The sequence below is a fragment of the Zosterops lateralis genome, assembly GCF_965231275.1.
Source record: "Zosterops lateralis genome assembly, chromosome: Z".
Classification (NCBI taxonomy): Eukaryota; Metazoa; Chordata; class Aves; order Passeriformes; family Zosteropidae; genus Zosterops; species Zosterops lateralis.
The window spans coordinates 22209391-22232306 of NC_139800.1; the positions used below are offsets into that span (position 1 = coordinate 22209391).

The following is a 22916-nucleotide window of genomic DNA, read 5'->3' on the forward strand; positions in this document are numbered from 1 at the left end:
GTAGTAGAACTAAAAAGAATAGATACTGTTTTTTTCATCACCTCTGGCAGACCTCTAAATACTAGATCTGTAAAGGGAACTTCTCCAGGCACCAAGTCCCCAGGCAGACGACCATGTTGGGGTTGAGGACAAGTCTTTGGGAAGATCGAGGTAAGGGTTAGGGCTGCGGCTCTCATTTCTTACAATAGTTCCTTGCTTCAATAGCTCTTACTTCACTGTGGTCTTCCGCTCTCCCAGTTTTTGATGGAGGATGGCTGCACAAGGCAGCAGGTAATGCTGGCTGGCAGGGAGTCTTGCAAATAGGCTTTCAAGACAGAGGGAAGGGCAGATTGGTAGAGAGATGACTCTTTACATTGACCAGGAATGTGTGACATAGTTGAAACACTGGCTCTCTCCCTGAATTGCAGTAGTTTGGATGATAACGGGAAAGGAGTAAGTTTCGTGAGAAAATTAACTGAGCAAAGAGCATGAAGACATTCACAAGCTAATTCTGAAAAAACAGTTCAGGTACAGAAAGATAAGTCAGAACCACGCACATACAAGATGAAAAAGAAAGCAGAAGAACGCAGCTCCCTGATGGCCTAGAAAGACATTTTATGGACTGTTCTGTGGCCTTTAGCATGATAGATTGCATCTGAGCACTTCACAAAGTCTTTATTCATCTCTGCAGCCTGCTGCTGGGTGAAGGGATGCATTAGCAGTGCCAGAAATTACCAGATGCCCCAAGTCTTTTCCAAATACCTTCCCTCTCTCATGATCTTGTGACTGCACAGATAAGGGCTTGATATAGACTGACTAAGGCCAGAAATTCATTTGGGGTTTTCAGTGTAGGATACCTATTGCCTGAGTCTTTCCCTCCCCTTTCTGATTCACGTATTTTCACCTGCACGAAGTGCATCTCCCACTCAGTTTTGGTAGCATTTGTAAGCACTCATCGCACTGCAGGGCTCTGATCCAGTGTTCCAGCAAAGTAGGGAAACTTTATTAGTGACCCTTTGTGGGAAATCTGGTTTTAGAGACTTGGCATATTTCTTGTAAGAGCATACAGGTCCCAGTTCTCTAGGACAGCTCCACACTGTATAATCATAAAACCGTCTTTCTGTCTCTGCACTGTGGTCCCCTTTTCCCTGCATCACTTGCAGCTTCTGCAAGAGACCACAGACTTGGGCTTCTGTTCTTCCATTGTATAATCCTGATTCATCTCCAGCATAGGTCCATGTAGCAGCATGGAGATGGATGGTGGTTGCCGCTACCTCTCCCAGAAAAGTGTCTCTTCTCAAGGGGCTGCTTGGGGGGGGGTGCACAGGCACACTCAGGTCCACACTCACACATACAAAGCTTAGCTCAGAAAAGAAGGCAAGAAGGGTCTCCTGTATAGAATTACAGTGAAGTTTATTTTGTAGACTCACGCTGAAGGGTCCAGGGACAGAAAGAGCCAGATCAAAGGAATGTCCAGGGTTAAGTGTGGGGTCAGGAGCCAATAGTCTGAACACAGAGGGCAAGACAAAGGGCAGTGATCTATAGAGGATGTGAGAGCAGACCATCAGCAATATCACAACCAGTGGGGAAACAGGGAAAGGAGAAACCTTGAACTGGGTACATATATGAACAATAGAGGTGGGCAAGGCCCACGGGCCAGTGGGAAAAGCAAAACTGAGGTAGATTAACATCGGGCTGCAGAGCACTCTGGCAGGAAGCCTTTTTGCTCACCCTAAGCTATGAGACTTTCTCAAAGCCTATGGTAGATTCTTCCAAGGCATTGCCCTAGAAGTTTCCCTGACAGGCTCAGGGGCTTCCACAGGTCTGTGCTGAATTACCAAGGGAAAGGCTTTACATGGGTGTGCCATTACAGGTTGTGTTGTCGCATGTAGGCTTCAGGGGCTCAAATCAGGCTGCAGTAGCTGTATTTGAGAGCTTGGAAAACTATCCCTGCTATTTTCTTCTAATGTCCATTCCCTGCAGTTTTAAAACAGAAAAAAGTACTGTAAGAAAACCCCAGTGTGGCCTGTCATGGCATCATCAGCATGTCTCTGGGCTCTGTCTGAGCACATTGCTACATGCCACTAGCCGTAGCTGTATTCAGATTACAGAGACAGTCAGGTTCCTAAATCCATTCATTACCAGAAGGCTTCTGGAGCTTCACTCAAAGGTGATCTGGGATCACCTAGAGAAGTAACAGCAATGGTCAGAGGTTGTCCTTCAGGTCTGCGAGCCTTGGCAGAGCACTGCTTGGGAGGGTACACCATATCAGTGATGTCTGACAGCTGTGTCCTCCAGTGCCAAAGCACCAATGGGTGCCTTTCGCTGTCCTTGTTCTGTCTCTTTCTTCTCTTCCTTGACCTGTTCTTCTAGGAACATAATTCAGCTGTTGTTCTTTTCCCCCTGGCTATCTGGCTAACCATCCAGTTTCTTCCATCACCTTCTCCAACCAGCTCTAGTCCTGCTTTTCCTCCCTGCTCATCTCCTGTCAGTCCCTCTGCCCTCATCAGCCTCAGCCTTGGGCTGCACCTGCAGAGAGGGGTATCACTTAGAGGGGAGGGCTTAGGTGACCAAATGTGTTCCCAGCATCCCATCTAAACAAAAGAAAAAGAAAGGGAAAAAAAAAAAAAAAAAAAAAAAAAAAAGAGTTTTTTAGAGTTATATAGAAATATGAAACATATTTCAAATTAGGCTAATAGAAATGTCCAAAGTGCAAAATTTCACCCCAAAGGGTAGACATCTGGCAACTGAAAAAAACACTCAAAATCCAAATATTTGGGCAGTCACACTTAGAAAGGAAAGCAAGCAAACCCTTGCCATGGCTCACAGCAGTGTGCTTTCCAGCAAAGCCTTTGGGAGTGCCAGCACAGAGCCTTGGGGCTGGTCCATATATCAGCAGCAGAAAGAGCAGCAACCCAGAGAGAGCTGAATAAAGACTAAGAGTCGGTGCATGTCGCCCAGCCTGTCCCAGGCAGGGATCATTGATGGTGTGTTCAAATTTTCACCTCCATTCGCGGCTCAAACGGGGGTCTCATTTGGATTTTTGTGCATGCAATGAGCTGCCTCAGCCTCCTGTTTCTGCATCATGCAGTGCATCCTCCCATGCTCTGCAATCTGCTGCGGCTCCTCAAGGGGTGCTGGGGACAGATGGCTTGATTTCAGCTGTTAAAGGGGCTGCCTTGAAAGAAGCGAGGCCGAAGCTGTCTGGCCTGATATCTCTTTCTGATGCTGTCAACAGGAGGTGAAGGAGACAAGCTGGAGCTGGATGGACACCAGCTCCATTCCAGGGAGCATGGAAGGGAAACAAATTCCTTTAAAAAGCTCTTCTGCTGCTGCCAAATGGTGTCTGCTTGCCTTTATTTCAGAAACCTGCCAAATGCAGATTACCTCAATATGCTCTGGTTTTCATTAAGCCCGCTCTGCTGCATGAAAGATGTAGCTAAAATATCTTCAGACCATCTCAAGGGGTGGCCGTGGATGTGGCTGAGTTTTTGTGTGCTGCTGACTTTTAAACTTAGTGTGGTAAACGGCTAACCAGCCTTGTCACTTGCCGTCCACAGTGTCAGGCAGCACTGCAGCTATCAGACACCTTGCTGAGCCCAGCTCCTGTGCACAGCACAGGGCTGGCATGCTCTTCAGGACCTTTGCAGCGCACTAACTGCAACCCTGCAGTAACCAAGGGAATTGGGAGCAAGCTCAGTAAATAGTGGAAATGATAAAAGCCACCACTTCTGGTAATAAAAATGGATTTTTCTTCAGGAACCTCAATTTCCTTTTTTTTTTTTTTCTGCACTGGGAGAGGAGGAAATATCCCTGCCCTTTGGAGACAGAATAATTTATAAGCCACTTTTATAAAAATCAGTGATTTCCCTTTAAGTCAGCTTCTGTGCCTTTGTCTCATCTTCCCTGATTAGTCACATAATGAGGATATTTCTAATACAAACGTGTCAGGGGAGAAGGGAGCCAAACATTGCTTTATCAGAAGAGAATCTGTATCACTCTGGATGCTAATTAGTCACAGAGATACAGGAGTGTCAGGTGGGGGCGAGGAAAGCTCTTATTTTAGAAGTCGAAGTGATTTGTGCCCTCAGAATCTCTCAGGCAGGGCTGGAAAGCCATGCCAAAGTGGGGAGCTCCTTGAGATCTCCCCTGGCTTTCACATCCTTGCCCCTCAGATGTGTTTGCCGTGCTGCTGCTACTGCTGCTGTTTGCAGGATTATTTCTGTTACAAGCTTGGCTAAACAGAAACCCTCTCCTTATAAATATGGAAATCTGATGGTTGAGCTCTCTGTCTCTCGGGACAAGTTGAAAGCATGGTGCTAAAGAGAAAACGGCTGCTGAACTCTGAGCTTAGTCACTTTGTTTTTTCTACTAGTGCAGAGAAACTGGCAAATTTTTATTGCTGGGATCCACCTTTGCAATATGGACAAGTGAACTCTCAGGCCTTCCTCTGGGGAAAGCTCTGAGCGCAGCAACACCATGGGCTGTGTCAGAGTCTCTGCTCTGTCCAGGTTAAGCTGGTGTCTGCCACTGAGATCCTGTCTTCAGTGTGGCAGATGTGCTTGGTGCATGAGCCCTGGGCAGCTGCACATCTCTGCAGTTGTGTTGGAAGAGTGTGTGATAAATCTGATAAATCTCTCAAATCATAGAACACTCTGGGTTCATAGGGACCCACAAGGATCATAGAGTCCAACTCCTGGATTTGCTCAAGACAACCCCAGAAGTTAGGCCATCTGCCTGAGAGCATTGTCCACATTTGTCCCCCATTGCTTCTTGAACTCTCACAGCTTGGTGCCATGATTGCTTCCCTGGACAGCGTCCATTCCAGAGTGGTGGGGCCCCATAGTGCTTCTTCAGCGCTTTGTTTGTATCCTGCTTACAGCCCATAGCCTCTCCTGAGTTGACACCACAGTCAGAGAGCCTGCAGAGCCAGACACCCTTGCTCTCTGGAAGAAGGGAGATTTACTAGCTGCAGGAGAGAGGCAGGATGAAAAGTTATTGTTGGAGAAGGGGTGAACAGAAGAAGTAATCAAACAGCTCAGAAACTGATATGATTGGATTAAAGGTGCCAGGGGTATTCCAGAAGTAAAAAGCAAGACCTCATTCATCACACTTGTATAGAAGTTGAACATGTAAAAATCAGCTGCCTTACAAAAACAAAAGGCAAACCAAAAAAGAACAAATGACCCCAGATGTATGCTTGTAATAATTGTGACATTGAACCACTGATTAAAGCCCTTGGTCTGTCAAAAGGTGTGGATGTGGAGCCATCCCATCTTTTCTGGCTATTGCTCTTACAACCAGAAACTCTAAAAGCTTAATTGCAATCATGTTTGCCATGCTGGACCCAATCAATGGCCTGTGAAAGCAATTATCTGGTCTCCAGGTTGCTGGTGGGAACTGACATCACTGCTACAAGGCTGTCCTGCTATAATTTGTATTGCACTGCGCCTTTTTTTTTTTTTTTTTTTTGTCAGAATATGTCACTACTGCAGTATGTGCTAGAATCAACCAAAATTTTTAGTGTTTCATTCAGCCAAACTTTGTTTTGTCTTTCAGGTGCAGCTGGGGCAGCCTTCCTGCACATGGAGGGGATCCATAAACCACTCTGTATATGCTGACAATCATGGCATTTCAATAGTGATGGCTCCACTTGTCTTGCACTTCCCCAGCCAGTTTCTCTAGGTGTTAGAGTTGCCCTGGGAAGGAAGCACAGTTCCCCTCCACCATGCAGGAGAGTCTGTGAAAGTGTTCATTTCAGGCAGAAAATAGTTCTCTCTTTGAGAACAGGCTGTTCCTCTTGATGAGGCTCTGTTAAACACTTGAAGAAGTAAAGATGGAACACAAACCTGAAATAAGCCAATGGGCAAATTCAGTCACTAAAAGAACCTGCCATAGCACCTTGCAGACTGTACTGGGGCCGTGCAGTTTTCCATAGGATTCAGCTGCAACACATAGCCAAGGGCCTAGGCTCCTGTTCCTGCCTCTATTCTCCAAACACACTATGGCTCTGACCCGTTGCTCAATTTTTAATAATTTTAAGGGTATCCTCCCCAAAAGAGTTGAGATTTAAAGAGCAGTTGTAAAGTTGTGTTGGGTTTTTTATGATTCTGGTTTGGCCACATGCCAGTTGCTAAACTAACTCTTACAATAGCTACCAAGGAATCTGTGATGCTTTAGCGCCTTGAATACTCATCTTGCACCTCAGAGCTGTGGCTGTATAATCAGAGGCACAAAAGGAAAGGTGTAATATCTTCACGTATATATCCTTTACAAGGAAGGAAGTATTTTGATTTTGAATCATCCTGAAAACATACCTCAGTTAATAGCTGGTTTTAAATAGCTATTGCATGCCAGCCACTTGGCAAGTGCTGCAGGCAGTGGGGAGTGCAGTGTGGCATTTCTCTAATTTGCAATGTTAATTATCCAATTTAAGTCATGTAAAGCTTGCACAAGATACCAAACTTATAAATGCATGTGATTATAGAGATGGCTTATGTTTGTGAAAGAGCCTGAAGGGAAATATGGTGTTAAATATACTCTATCATGATTGAAAGGGAAGGACCAGGAGCTGCTTGTGCTACTGGCATCTCAGAGGAAAATGTAACAGAAATCATGTAATTACTCCCGTTTTTCTTCTTTGTCCCTCGAATGCTTTCCCAAACTATTTGGTCTAGTTACTGCATTGGTGCTGTAGGCTCCCAGAATTAGTCATACATCATCATCTTAAAAAAAATAAAATTCTTCCCTGTGCTGCAAATGTCATTTTTGATTAGGAAAACAGACCACTGAAACATCTTATTCCCTTTCCATAGCTTATGCCTCTCTGTTTGCTGCATTTTGTTCAGCCTGGATGTGGTAGCTGGGCAAGCCCTTCGTGGCCATGGTTCCAAGGGAACATTTCAGCGCAGGCACTGCAGCACCCACAAGGACACTGGCACTTCTCTTCTGCCCCCATCTGAAGCAAAGCAATGATCTGAAATCCTAGTTACCTGTTAGCGAGTTGAGCTACCCCAGCTACAGCTGTACGCAGCAAAAAGTCATTTTAGTGATGTTTTGGTTCAGTTTAACTAATAAGACTAAAGGTTTTAATCTTGCAGAAATATTTACACTGCTGGCTTCTCAATTGCTGAAATAAAATTGCTTCAAACACACGTTTGTCTAACAATTATAAACTAATCAGGTTCAAATACTGGATCTTATAGTGGATATTGCAGGCCTAATTTGTTAAATAGAATCTGTTCGGTAGTTGCTCAGAAAAGAAAAACAGCAATGATGTAAGTGGTGCATTGGCAGAGCTAGTAGAAAGTCAATAAACAGTTGTTTATTGCTTTGTTGAAACTGAGTCAGTAGCTCTCAAAATGTTTTTCAGTACATCAGCCACTATGTCACCAAAATGTCATTTATTTTGACTTTGGTACAGGGAGGATGGCAATCCTGAGATGTACAGTTACTGCTCTGGATCTGACAGAGGGCACATGTTGGTGAAAAGTGACCATCATGTCTTCCCAGGAGCCTTCTGCTCTGGACCCTGTGTGAATCTGGAGTTCCTTCAACATATGAGACTTAGGAAAAAAATGTTTTTATCTTCAGCTCTCCCAGAGAGAAAGTGGAGATCAGCTGTGGTTCATGGGTAGGGGAATTTGGAGAGCATCTCTTCCAGGATAGATTGGTGTTCTAAGTAAGTCTGGCCTAGAAACAAGTTCTTTTCCTGTTGAGGCAGATGGGGGAAAGGCACCTAAAAAGACCAGAGATCTTCACAGTTTGCACCAAATCTGCCTGAAAACCACATCAGCTCTGTTGTCACACACTTTCTGTGTGACATCAGTTTCTAACCTGGGTTTGCAACAACAATGCCGCAACTTCATCAGGCAAATGTAGATCTCCTTAGCCTTACCTCTGCATTTTTTATGTTACTTCCTTGTAATCCTGCTGCAATTTAAGATAATAATTTCTTGTTCTCGTGATCAGAAACTTGAGAAAAAATACTCATCTTTTTCTCTCTGGCAGCCCTTTCTGTAACAGAAGACTGCTATAATATACTTCCTTAGTCTTCTCCTTTCTTCTCTGAGCAACCCCATTCTACTAGTGTTCTGGGACGGTTGTAGCTTCTAGCTTTTATCCACAGGACTGATGAGGGGATTCCATCTCCCTTGAAAAAATGGGGTCCAAAAGTCCTTAAGCTGAAGCCTGTGGACGAAATCATGAGAGAGTCTTTTGTGAGGCTTTCTGGTTCCATTCCTGCTGTACATTGTCCTGTGACACTTTTCCTTTTTCTTGCTAAACGTGCCATTATACAGACTATTGTTTATCTATATGTTGGGTTTGGATTCATCCCATATAAATCTGATCCCCTGTAAATTTGAGCTTTTCCTTTATGCTGTTTCTTACATAGACATCAAACTATGCACATCTTGGTTCCCATTGGTTTTGTTCCTGGTGGGTGTTTTTGGCACTTTATGTTCATAGATACTTTATGTCTATATTGTAGTGATATGTAGAGGCTACAGAGGTCTGCTGTCCAAAACAGTGTGAGATTTTACATACCTACCTGTGCACATCAGAGTCCCCTCCCCAGAAGCTTTCTATAGCCAGATTTCTCAGGAATACCTGACATGGTATAGCTTGAGGCAGAGGGAGTCTGCCAACAGCACAGGACTTTCAGTTCCCCAGGGAAGAAGGTATAAATACTTATTAGCAGCACAATGTTCTAGCCCAAAAGTCTGAATGACAATATGGGAATCATAGAAATTTCTCGTTGACCCAAACGTACACCCTGTATTCAGGGTATGTGGTTTCTTACTCATTTTTCTGCTCACTAAGTCAGTCCCTCATCCACAGAACATCTATCCGTTCTTCCAGACTCAATGTTTGATGTAGGAAAGAAACAAAACATTTGGACTTGTCCTTTCGTGTTAGCATTTGTGTGCAGTATGCAGTCCATATGGGCGGGTCCAGCAGATGTCTGCTGAGCTGCAAGCACTTGCTGTAAGCTGTCACACATGTATTGGTGGTGAGGCTTCCAGGATCTTTTAAGTAGGACGGAAGACAGCAAGTACATCATTGATGGGTACTGTAGAGAGAGACAAATTAGCTGGATGATGATCTTGATCAGTTGGCTCCTACTAATACAATTGATGATGGTAAGATAGAAGCCTATGAACTATGGAGAGAAGTGATGGTCAAGCCCTGTGCACTGCGTCTTTGCTTGAGATGAAGGGATAAAGGTAACTGTGCCCCTCTGCTTTTATCCAAAAAAAGCAGCAGAGCTGCATTGGGGATCATAGAATTTCCCACAGACAGCAAAATGGAGAACATTTTCATAAAAGCTGTAGATATGGCTGATTTTGAGGATGGGAAGGAGGGGCAGATAGAGGCTTCTCAAGTTACACATATGTTTTTGAGGTGTAGCTGAAGACCAAACAAATTTTGTGTGCCCATTCGCTTCTGTATGCACTGGGGTCCCTGAGGATTTGCAGAGTGGAAAGTGGGGCAAAGAAAGCTGTGTTTTCCCAGATGCTACCAGGGTGAGTTTGTACCAACCACCCGGCTTCATCATTTGGGGCTATTCCTCCCACACTGTAGTCAGTGTGGGTTATTGGGAGGAGTAGATGATAAGAGTAAAAGGCTATTGTGCTGATACTTTCTTAAGTACTGCAAAATGGAAAGTGATTTAAAAGAGAAAAAATAAAAAGCTAAGCATGCCATCTTCCTTAAACCTCAGATTTCATTTTAAAGTGTTTTCACCTTCTCTCTGTGCTTCTGCATACTGATGATTCACAGCACCCTAGCTCCACAAAGGTTCACTGGAACTAATTTCTGATGTTCAGAAATGGCACATGGTACACACACTGTGGGACATGGCTGCTCCTAGCAGGAGGGCAGTTTTCAAGATCCTTTGTGTCAAGCCTATAGAAACAAACAATCTAGTAAGAAAACTCCCTACCATTCAAATGTCGTGATTGTGCATGCCCAATTAAGCTGTGAGCATGTGGGGAGAAAACTTTGATTAAACTCTGGCCCCAACCAAATGTTCATGCAGTGCCCTGATTGAATATATATTTTCCTTAGGAATGAAGACATACAGAAACCTCAGGAACAAAAAAAATCCCTTAAATATATTAAATACTTTCAGCCATCTACAGCCCCTGCAGGCACTTCTCAGCACTTGCCTTTTGTTTGGGAGCATTGCGTTGTCCCCAATGAGCAAAAAGAAATAGCATCATCTGTCCTGGGACCAGTCACACCATGTAGCTGAGATTTTGATGTTGGAGGCAGAGCTGAATGTATTGGTCTAGGGAGACTTGTGAAAAAGAAAAAAAATTGCCAAGTAAATTCCAATTGCAAAAGCCTGTGTTGAATCTCAGTGTGCTCAGGCATTCACAAGCAAAAAGCTAATCAGTCAAGTAAACATTTCTCTGGGCAGTTGAGCTGTAGAGAGAGAACTGTATCCATTCAGTATGCACAGAAGGAGAGTGTGTTTGTGCAGAGACAGCTCCAGCCGAGCTGGCGTGGGAATGCTGCTGTTTTCACAGTGGGCATTGTTACTATGGAGTCCTGTGAGTTGCTGCAGAATGTCTGTGCAGTGATGGATGGGAAATATGATCTTGCCACTCCTGGCCCAGGATGAGTGTCTTGCCACTCCTGGCCCAGTGATAGATACCTACTGACACTGGGGACACTGTCCCAAGCCCAGCTCGGTTTCCTCTCAGATCCATTTTACTCTCTGGGAGGAGTGGGCCTGGCCTGTGCATGCATCCAGAGTCATGGCGTTTGTGATCCCTCTGTGCAAGCTGTGCATCTCTTGTGCAGTTGTAATGTGCTGCTGGTGCTGAAAAGCATCATGCCAAACCTTTAGGAAGAATTCCTAGGGCTGCATCATTCCCACCTGCAGTGTCAGAAGCTCTATCACCTGCCAGGCCTCCTCTCTAGACAGTGGACAGATTTATGTCCTTTTAAGATTAATGTCTTAGTCAGAATGGAAATAATAACTCTTTGAAAGTCATCTTTGTTTTCTCTGGAGGCCTAGGAAGCTTTTTCTGTATGTTTGGTCTAGAGCCCATTTTTGAGATTTCTCCAGCTGAGTCCACTGGTCTAGGCTCAGAGTTCAAATGTTCAAAGCCACCTCAGAACATTTCTCCCCTCCCTCTGTTGATGTAAATGGATGTCTCATGTCACAGTCAGGTTACCTGCAAAGGAAAAGCTGCTGTCAGCACATCAGTTTGCCGCAAAACATAAGGGCTGGTTTGGATTTAGAGTTTTAACATGATTTTAACAGTGGGAACCTGGGCTAGTCCAGGCATGGCCAGACCCCTTCTCTGCCCTGTGGCCTTCTGGCTTTGAGCTCAGTGGACTCTCTGCTGGACTGCACCAGCACAGGAGACAGTATGTGGTCATCACACCATGTCAGTTCCCATAATATGTCTACTCCCATGCCTTCCTGCAGCCAGCAGATTGGGGCTCCAAGGACTTGCTTATTGTGTTCAGTAGCAACTAGGAAGCATGCAAGTCTTCAAGTCATGTTCCTTAGCAATTACTGCATCCTGCCTTTTCCCAGATTGGCAGAGAAAAGATACTCATCCAGGAAGCCTGGACTCAAATGGTGCCACTTAGCACCATTTGGACACCCCTCTTGGAGAGATTCTAGCGCATCCGACAGACAGACATGTTGTTTGTGTTATCTAGCTATTCCCATCTGTAGAAGCCTGAAGATAAGGGAGCTCATGTGTATATCTCAAACACTCATAGGTGGGTGGCTTTGAATCCAACCAAGGATTGTGGGTACCAGCAGCCAAGGATTGTTAGCAATAACACACTGGGAGAATGAACAGAATGTGGCTGGAGAAGGGACCACATGGAGGCAGAGCAGCACTTTCCTGGGACAGACATCCTTGCCCTGGCTCCTGGAGATAAGCACAACACAACACAGCACAAGTGTAGGAATGAGGTCAAGAAGCAGGCATGGGCTTAGGGGGATATGGAGACCACCAGATACCCTGAAGCCCCCAACCCATTTCCACAGTAACTAAATTACACAGAAAGGGAGAAATTTACCTCCAGTGCAGGGAAACACATCTATAAAAAGGTACTCCCACAAAACGCAGGTGTGTGTCTGTACCCCAGGACCCTGCACACCCCATCAGCTGCACCAGTGATGGGGCTAGGACTGCTGATCTTTTTCTTCCTTCCTTCCTTCCTTCCTTCCTTCCTTCCTTCCTTCCTTCCTTCCTTCCTTCCTTCCTTCCTTCCTTCCTTCCTTCCTTCCTTCCTTCCTTCCTTCCTTCCTTCCTTCCTTCCTTCCTTCCTTCCTTCCTTCCTTCCTTCCTTCCTTCCTTCCTTCCTTCCTTCCTTCCTTCCTTCCTTCCTTCCTTCCTTCCTTCCTTCCTTCCTTCCTTCCTTCCTTCCTTCCTTCCTTCCTTCCTTCCTTCCCCTCTTTAATTCATCTCTTTTTCCTTCTCACTTCCCTTTCACTTCCTTCCTTTATCCTAAACCCACTGCTGGGTGCTTATAGGAGACCAAAGACTAATGTACCAATTTCCATGACAAGTGTGCAATTTACTAACAGAACTTTGTAAGATTTTGTAGACCCTCTGACTTTCAACCTTCGTTTTGTCCACAACCATGTAGAAATCTTGGGTGCTCCCTTCCCCTGAAGGGTGATGCCACACCACGATGATTCTTTCCTGCAGCTTGGATTCTGATCTGTTCCCTTCACCTGGGAATGTTTGAGACCAGGACCTTCATGTTCCAAGGATACCACATGAACTGAGCTATGATTTGTGCCTAAATGTTCTCCTGTAGGCTGGTTTTTGGTTTGCAACCTGCTCTTAACCTTTTTAACTAGTCACTCACTGCTGTATTAGAGGAAAAGTACAGCAGTGACTGCATTAAAAGAAAGCACAAGAAATTGCCTTTTGTTCTGCATTGTCTCCTTGAACGTGAAGTCTTGTAAGCACCATTCATTTTAAATACTGTCAAAGTCTACTGGGTAGTGCAAAGGAGCAGGATTTTCATAAAATGTTATAACCCTACATATGTTATTTAACCAGTTTCCACCAAGCTAGATCCTAATTCAAAAATCACATCTCTCCTAAGTGCAGTGTATTAAAAAGAGCTAATGTGCACTGCAGGAAGAAGGCAGGCAGAAGAGCGGCTTAATCAGTGGTTTTGTTTGTTGTTTTTTTTTTTTTTTTCCCTGAGGGTGAAGAGTGATGTTACCTTGCATTGAAGCTCAGTGACTCTGCTTTGCATGCCGGTGTCAGTGCCAAATGTTGGGTTGCATTTTACAGGAAATTGTGTACAAAATAAAAACTCCAGAAACTGAGGCAGAGACAATATCAATTCACCAGTTTGGAATAGTATTCCTGTATTTAATTTATGATGCCTTGTTCCATTTCTTACAAGTGATTGTTTATTCATCTATTAGACCTAGTGCTGAATGTTTGCTTTACCTATGCAGCTCTACCTAAGATATACCCAAATTTACATACACATATATGTATGTGCATGTTCAATTTAATTTCTGTCTTCTACTTGGGAGTGAGAACATGTTTGAAAACCAATTTTAATTTCCAATGTGGTGCTAAGGGAGAGAGTTCCAACAGGTTTTCAGTTTGCTGTGAAAGGACTTTAATTATTTTTATCAGTAGTAGAACTGTCTGAGTCGGTAGTTTGTTTTGCTCCTAAATCCTTTGATGTGCTGTACCTTAGAGTTGAATACATGTCTGCCAGTAGGCAGGAGCAGAATGTGTTTGGGGAGATTGGTTTTCCAGGGAGGACATTTTAGCGACAGTGAAAGGCACTGTGCTGACAAAACTTTCCTGTCAGCCATGAAATAGGTCCCAAGAGGGACCAGAATTTGAATTCTCCTACCCATGTAGTTCTCATTCCTTCCAGGCTGGACTTTCACACAGTCTTGGTCTCAAACTTTTTAGCTTTAAGGCTGAGTAGTCCACTTGGAATTCATTTGAAACTATAAATATGTTTCATACAACACCTCAAGGAGTCATCACGTGAAAATTATTCGGGACTACTGCCAGCCAGGCTGAATTTGAACTAGTGACCCACCATCCACATTATATTCCCAGTATCATCCATCATAGAAGCCTGTTGTTGAAATTTGGCATTTCCAGAGGTACTTTTAACACAGTAAATGTGCTTCCAAAATTCTGTGTTTTGCCCCTGGGTTCCAGCATTCTAAACACTAGCATGTTCTCTGCTCCCTCTGAATGTGAAGGGGGTGGAATTGTGTAATAGCCAGAGAGAGAGAAGAAGCTGCAGAGGTATCAGCTAAACCGTTGTGTTTTGTTTCTGTTCTTTCTTAACAGGATCCAACAGCCGCAGCTATTTCGGACAGAGATTGTGATACAAGAGAGGGAGAGACTGTAGCCATGAACTATAAGCCATCCCCACTTCAAGTGAAATTAGGTGAGTCTTTGCTGATGGAGAGTGAAAAGGCTGAATCCAAGGCCTGAAAGACAGGATCATATGCAGATCTCCGTGCATGTGGCTGAGCATGCCAGCAAGGCTAAAACAGCTCGCAGAGCAGTTTTATCATGGTGATTCTGCTACTGTGATTTCAGGGGACTGACCTACAAATGTGTAAAGCCCCTGTATCCATGGATGTGGTAAAGAGAGGACGCAATGCCTTTAAAGCAAGGCATAGTTCTTTTAAACCTACAGGGTTTTTTTGTTAAGCTGAGATTGAGGCTTGGTCAGGTAAAGAATGAAGATAATATGGAGGGACTGTAAAAAGAAGAGAAGACAGAATAGTTGCAGCAAAAGGGAAAGGATCAGAGAGTTGAGACACTACCAGAAAAAGATAGAGCTGCATTACTGTGAGATGGAGGACTTTTAGGTCTATAAAGATTCCCACACAAATACTCATACTATTTCTGAGCAATATGGTTTTTTTAATTCTGGAAGCAGAATCATCCTGTTACCACAAGACACTGCTTCCTTTCAAGGCTAATGCTTACAAGAGCAATCCACACATGTCTGTCCTGCCTCCAAAAGTTGAACAGCTATTTAGCCACACAATTTCAAGAACCTGTTGACAGGCAAGCCAAAGAACAGTGTGCTTTTTTTGCTGAAAAATGGGAATCTTAAGTGTGGAAAATTTCCCAGTAGGAGCAGGAAGGAGTCCCTTGGCTGTCCTTCACATCAGAACAAGTGATGTTGAGAGGATCCTGCTGAAGCTGATTGAGGATGGTTATGCAAGTCATGAATACTCTAAAACCAGTGACTGCTTTTCAGGAAAAGGCAGGGAGCAGCAGTGTGTGTTAATTACAGCACCATTCATAGTTTGGTAAAAGATTATTACTGCCAGTATGCCATATGCCACCAGGATCCTTTTTCACTGCCAAGAGAGTTCTTTAATGTTACTAGACAGATAATTACTACTGCCGTAGTTGTTTTGGATAATTTAACACCAGGAAACAGGTTAGAGAGCAATTGATGCTATTATTGGTAAGTCTGCAAAATTCTTGACTTTCTAGGCAATAAAAATATCTTTCTGAGATTCTCTAATGTGACAGGAAATGGTACTTTTTTAGACTTGGCTTTGGTAAGTCATGAAACCATTCTAGGAGATCAGATCATTGAAAATACTTTTGGATTCAGGGTAAACAAGTTGAATTAATGCAAATTAAATGGAAAAGTAATTTGAGGCAGATCCTTCACCAATCTCAGTATTTTGAATAAAGCTGGTAGAATGAGAAACTTGGGAAGCTGAAACATATCAGGTAGTGTTGAAGGAGAAACTGTCAGAAGAAAGGACATTACTAATGGATTTCTCCAACAGTCATTTTATGTATATGTTCATTAATGACTTTTACATAAAAACCAGGAGTCAGCAAAGAAAATTTAGTAGAGCATATTTGGAAGGAAAAGTACAATAAAGACTCAGAAATGTCATAGAGGAAAAAAACATGAAAAGTGGAATAATAGAAATGAGAAAAATAAGACAGGAGAAACTCAATATTCTGTGAGCTGGAATTTATGAACTGAAGATGACTACATGTAGTGGTTTGAGTGTTTGTTGAAATAATCTTTTTTTTTCTGCTGTGAGATAGATTAAGAGAAAAGCAAAGCAGGCTTGAACTTGAAAGGTATAAAGATAGATTTATTAACAAACACTAAAAGAAAAGAATGAGAATCTAAATGAAACCTTCAAAACACTTCTCCTTCCCCATACAACTTTCCCACTGACAACTTAAAGAGACAAAATCTGTGATTTTCAGTCAGTTTCACCACTTTAAAACAGTCTTTTGTCAGTTCTTAGGGAGAGGAGTCTCTCTTAGAAAGCCTGTGGAGACATCACCACAAGAAACAGTTCTGTGGTAGCTTCCATGTCAGGAATCTGCAGCCACTTGGGGAAATGCTGCAAACCATGGAGTCCTCCCATGTAGCAGCTTTCCTATTAGCTGCACTCATGGCCCTTATTAGCTTATTTAGGGTGCAGTTTAAGGATGACTCGTCTAGTATAAAACGAATGTTCTCTTCATCTGTCTCCAAAATCATCTTCATCTCAAGAAACGGAGATCTTCTTTTCTCTGGAGGCAGAGGGCATCTCTTTAGCTCTATCTTCCTCTGTTCAAAATTCTCCATTGGATCACAGGTGTATCAGTCCACAGTTATGATTAGAACTTAGCATCCCCCTAAAAAGCATTCCATAAGTTACAGGGATATTTTAGTCCTTTGCCCATGGCCTCATAAGAGAAGTCCAGCCCTAACTAGGCAACTTCTCAATCTTCCTCCAACTTAGAACTATTACTCTCTCTTCGCAGACTTCAGTTTCATCCTGCGTCTCCAATTCAAGCACCTGTTACTCCAGAGCAGCAGTAGATTTTCCATCCTATCTCCTCTTGTTTTCTCCACAATCTCACAGGAAGGACCACAGCTTAGTTGGTGGAGTCTACCTTCTCTCTCTGTCTGGGGGATGTCTGTGTTTGGTCCCAGAACCTCTGAGCTGTACTGTAAGGGACACTGTACTGCAGAGATTTGGAGAAGATCTTCTTTAATCTCTTCCCTGAGTTTCTTGTGACTCTCCTTAGGGCCATCATAGCAGTTCTCTTCCAGATATTTCTCCATCTTATCTGGGTTCTGAATTTGTTCACATGAAAATTCCCAGGCTGGGAACATTCAGGAGAAGCTGAACATTCTCAAAAAGTGATGTAACATTCAAAAGAGAAGAGGGAAAGGAAAGGTTGAAAAGCTTCATCCCCTACTCCTCCTTTAACAAACTGGGTCCAGTTACTAATAAATCCCCAAAATGTGCTGCTGGAACTAGGACACAGGGTAGGACGAAAAAACCATAAACCAAACATACCTGGCACAAACTCCGGTAGCTTTATGAACTTCCTATAAATCATTACCACTGAGCCCAGCACAATAGCTATTCCAATCCGTGCCCCTCTAGTGTAAAAGCTACATGTTAGGGACAATACTGGAACTCTTTCCAGAAAAGAAAATAAACCTAGGGACCAGAAAGGTATTAAAACCTCAAAAAAACCTAGGGAACAGAAACACGGGAAGGCCTCCACACCAAGAGACATTATGCGTTCGAGCAGTAAACATGGCTACTGACTGCTTTATCCCAACACAGTGTAAGTACAACCAAAATGCAATCAGTACAAGTTTTTTTCCACTTTCTCAAGCCACATGTTGAATGACAATAAAAGCATTTGTCCTGGTTTACAGCAAATTTGGGAGAAAACCTCCAAATGGGGTCTTTCTGGAAAGTAAACCCAAACGGCCCCTCCCCCAACTGGTCCAGGAAAGAATTTCCTTGGAGAAAAGTGGAAAATACTATTTGTTTAACAAAGTGCCCACAAGCATAAAAATAAATAATATGAAACAATAAAACCTCTCTCTGCGCTGAAGAGAGATGGCAAAATTGAGAAACTCCTTGCTGTGGGTACAGTTCAGCTCACTCAGTCTCCTGTCAGTTCCTCCGGCACTGGAAAATTCCGAGGCCCAGGCCCCAGAGGGCCACAGGTGTGAGCTCCAGGCATCTCTCTGGGTTTTCAGTCCAGGACGGGTTTAAACAGTTCCAAGAAAAAGGGAAAAAAACAATCCAGGGAACTTCTCTGCTTCAACTAGCTAAAACTAACTAAAAGCACAAGAGATCTGTGTCCCATTGTCTATCTGTGCTGCAGACAACACAGTCCAGGAGCGGAATGTGGAGGAGTGAGAGCAGTTTCTGAAAACAAACTTGGCACTTCTCTTTCTCCCCCTTTGCTCTCAGAACCAGCCTTAAAGGTATAGAACACAATATCCTACATAAACAGAACAGACAACTGGGATACAAACATCATAAAATCACCCCAGGACACTACATCAGTTGATTGGCAGGTTGCTAACTATTGAAATGGACCAATACATGAAAATAGGCCACAGTCACACTTCTGCAGAACTTAGCAGCTTTTTTCCAGGAATCAGATAGAGGAGAATGATTAGCCTTTCTGCCAGAACTGCTTTTCCACACAGGAAACAGTCTCTTTCATTTAGCCTGTGCTGAATAGCATCAAGAGTCAAAGGGAGGTACTGGAAGTGTTTGAACAATTTTTGTAGTAGAGGCCCACCATTGCCAGGGCCCGCTTTCCCTGGTGCTGATGCTTCCATCAAGTGAACTCGGTGCTAACCAGAATACGCTTATGGAGATAATAGTGGGTGAAACCTACCTGGTGAAAAGGAATTGCCCTGCAAGGCTAACAAGCATCTTCCTGTCTTGTCTCTAGAGAGAAATCTTTTCCAACACATCTCTGTGGAAACAGTGTTCCTCTTTAGTGAAGTGAACGCATACCTAGTGACACTTGGATCAGCTCTCTTCTCTTAGCCATACCCAGATAAGCTCTAGGTAGTCTGAGGCAAAATGAGACTAACAGTATTGTCTGTAGCCAATGTAACATGCCTTAAATCTACACCAGCTCCTGCTACTCTTATTCTGAAAATCTGCACAGCCTCTGCAATTTCCTAGAAGCTTAATCACTGCATCTCCCAACTCTGGCCCCCACTCTTCTGACTAGATTTCTTTTTGTCCCTTCTGCATTAAACTTGCCAGGATTGTTTTAATCTATTTAAGACTAGAAAAAGTTGAGGTGGTACATAAATGTTTAATAGCTTAACTGGCAGAGTCATTGTTGGGGATGATAGCAACTAGAGGCTTAATCCTATTGCAGGTTTTCCATATGGATAGTGGCATTTTTCATTGTTAAATCAGAATCAATTGTTCAAATGTCAAATGTTCTGATGGAAGGTTGATAAATGTCATTTTTCAGTTTGCAAAGATGCATGTATAAGTCTGTCATATGTGCTTGCTGGAAGCTTGGTTCAAGTGAGCTCAGTTAAATACCAACTCAACATGAATACAACTTTTGCTTCCAGACACTGCAGTGATTGAGCTGTGACAGAAAGAGCGTGAAAACTGCACATAATGCATGCAGATTTATCCCGCTGCCTGAGTGGTCTTTACCTTGGTTGTTTCTTGCCCTCTAAATAAATACATTTGTCTACATGTTTGCTTGAGGGAAGTCAGTTAGGTACAGGAAAAACTTCACAGGTGTCTTGTATTTCTAGTGACTTCCCAAAGGTTGCACTTGGTTCATAAATAGAAGAGTGCTTGATGCTAGGACCACATCAAATAAAGAACCTCACACCAAAGGGAAATAAGATCTCTCAGTTCACATAGTTCATAATTTTAAACCTATATTGATACTGTATCCATATTAATTATGTGTTTGTCACTTTTCTAGCACTCCCACTTTGCCTTTCTGTTCGGAGCTGCGAGGCTCAGCCTTGCTTCTTTCTTTTTTTGAGATCATTGATAAGGAGATTCCTGACAGCACAAGTTGGGGGCTGGGTGTACATTAGTGCTTAGGAGATGTCTCCAGCACATCCTTTTTAGGAGCCATATCCAGATGGTGCACATACCACAAGCCTTTTGAAAACAGAGGAGAGTTATGATAAGGAGAAAGGGAGGAGCAGAATAATCCCCAAGTGTAAATTTCAGGGCACCACATCCATTGGAAGGCAACAGATCCTCCTAGCATTCCCAGAAGATGAGATATTATTTTAATGAAGCTTATGCCATCTGCTTTTCTATTTTACATTTTTAATTTCCCTTCTCTGGTATGAAATCCCTACACAGACAGTCTGTGTCTCTCTTTCCTAGCAGTCAGGACATTAGTTTGTGTTTAAACAGAATGGGTAATGTGGAAATTGGTTGCAGTGCTTTAAAACAAGCAACAGGTGGGATGAGGGATTGTGGCAGGGGCATCTCCATCAGCACATCCACCACACTGGGAGGCTGGCAGTAAATGTCCTGCATGCCTGTCTGCAGATGAACATGTGGGAGAGAGGCAGAGACACTCAGTGCAGCCTTCAGCCCTCCAAGGTGCCTGTCACCTTAGATGTAAGCACCTCCTCTCCTTGGACTAGATGGAGAATAAAGCACTGTTTTTGGAAGGTTCCTCAAAGGGACCATAAAAGGATGTGAAAACTGAATGTCTAAGCTAGAGAAACTGAGTCACACCTCAAGGAAATTGCTGGAATGCTGTTCACATAGACCAAGTAGATCTGGTGGGGTTAAACAGCAGCAAAACCACAGTGACAAGGACATAGAGAATGGTGTTCCCTGGTGTGTCTAAGTCGGACAAAACTAATTTTCCCCATCTTGGAGATTGAAGTGAACAGAGGAGATAATCTGTCAGATGCAGAGGCTGATGACATGTCTGTGTTGTTAGCTCCTGCCTTCCCGTCTGCTGCAGTGTATTCGTGGCAGATATGGAGTTGCTGTGTGATCCGAGAGGAAGAGTACCAGGAGTATCAGTCAGAACTACAAAGTCCTGAGAGTTCAGCTTAACAAAATTGCTGGATTTCTGGCTGTAACTTTACAGAAGGTCTCTGATCCCAGTAAACAACAGGCTGCCCCATGTGACTTCTGAAACTGATCTTTCAATTGATGCAGATATTTAACCCCTTCTCCGACGGTGGGGTGTGTGTTCAGAGCTTGTCTTACACCTCTCCATCAAAGAGCCACAAAGCACACAGCAGAGCAACCTATCCCAGTCCTGCCCAAAAGGATGCCGTGCTCAGAGATCCCCTTCCAGAATTATTCTTGCCTTAGGTCAAGATGCGGAACTGGGAAGTGCAGTCACAAACAGAGCCAGCAGCAAGCATCTTGTGTAGGTTGAAAGGCTCTGTATCTACCCCCTTCTGTGTCTCCTTTTCTGCATTATCCCTTCCCAGTCTGCTGCAAAACTTGTGACTTCTGAAGCTTTTCATACAGAAAACAGAATAATAACGGGGAAGTTGAAGTAGACTGGGCAGATCAATGCCATTAGTGTATCGTTTTGTCAGTATTTCAAGTACTGCACTATTCCCAGTTGATCTTCTGTAACAAGGTGATTAATAAGCTGTTGTTTCTGGGAAGACGCTCTGTAGGAAAATTAGGGAAACATTTTATAAAAAGGCTCTAACTCTTAAGCTAAGTCCCTAGGTTCCATCTCTATTGACAGAACTGCAGATTTTCATATCCATAACTGTTTGCATGGCGACCTCAAGTGACATCATTACCTTAAGTGCAAAAAGCCATTTTGCTCCCCTGGGAGCACTCATTTCCTTGAACACAGTCCATGCACTGTGCAGGGGGTAGGGCGGGGTGGAAGCCAGAGAGCAGGAGCAATACAGCACTACTGTTGATTTTCTTCATCAAGACAGAAGTACGGCCCACCACTCGGAAGTCTCATGGAGCTTGGGAGGAATTTATTTAAACATTTTTTCATCTCATATTACTCTTTCCATTCATAAGAGAAATGGCATACAACAATCTATGGTACCATCCTTCCTATAGGATATTTGCAGGCTCTTTTTGGAAAGGATGAGAGAGTGAACAGCTGCATCACATTAAGGCTAGTAAGGCTGTCTGCAGACAGAGCTGCAAAGATGAGGGCAGAAAACCAGTTGTGGCAGGCATATTATTGCAGATTAGTTAGAAGAGAAGTAGAGGGGCAGAAAAAAAGAGGTGCCTGAGACAGGCTTGGTAAAGAGTAAAGCCATTCAGACAAACTGGAACAAAGCAATCACTGGATTTCAGCAGAGAGATCCAGGCAGGAGGGAATGTGTGGGGGGGTGAGACAGAGGGAAGGGAGATTCCAGTCAGCAAAATCCCAGGAGCAGAGCATGAGCACATGAATATGGGAATTATGTGGCATGAGGTTCACCAAATGACCTGGCTTTTTGTATCACTGTAATTTTGCTTGATTTGTTATGCCACTGCACCAGGGCTTCACTGGCCTTTCCCAGCCCTCCACATTGGTATGTGCACCTCTCCCATGACACATTCCTGGGTACTAACACACCTCACAAGCCACCAGACTCTCACTCACATCTTGTGTTGCGCACACCATGCTTGGCTAATACTCCTTCAAGTAAAAAGTCATGAAGAGGAAATCTGTAATGTAACTAATAATTTTGAGGAATTACCTGGCTGTCCTTTAGCCACTCCATATTGCTATGGTACCTGCAGTCTGATAGTGTAGGAAGGAGAGCTCGTCCTGAAGATCTGCTTCTGCATAAATTATTTTATTTTGTACTGAGAATCCATCAAAGCATCCAAAGTCTGAATGGGGGTTTTATGCCTGAAGGAGAAGCCCAGAACTGCAAATTACAGGTTCTCTTCTGTCTGACCCCCACAGTCAGTTACCTCAAATATGAGAAACAGCTCAGAAGGTTGTGAGGAAAACCAAATAGAGAAAATTATTGAGATTCTCTGATAGAACAGAGAAAAATATTCAGTAAAAGAAGTAGTGATGACAGTAAAAAGTACCTGGTCTAGCAAAGCCTAACCCCAGCAGGCAGCACCACACTGTGGTGTGTTCAGAGGTCTCATTACACAAGTACGTATTATTCTTACCACTGTTTTCTGTGAAGCACAT

The 22916-nt window shown here is 43.5% G+C and overlaps 1 protein-coding gene across 4 annotated transcripts in view; it reads left to right on the forward strand.

The window, feature by feature from the left end:
* Window positions 1-22916, forward strand: part of FAM219A (family with sequence similarity 219 member A) — a 91542-nt gene that overhangs the window by 40544 nt on the left and 28082 nt on the right. For all 4 annotated transcript variants that reach the window (XM_083882961.1, XM_083882962.1, XM_083882963.1 and 1 more), the window contains exon 2: window positions 14307-14406. In XM_083882961.1, the coding sequence (XP_083739087.1) occupies window positions 14307-14406 (100 nt within the window). The remainder of the gene's footprint in view (window positions 1-14306; window positions 14407-22916) is intronic.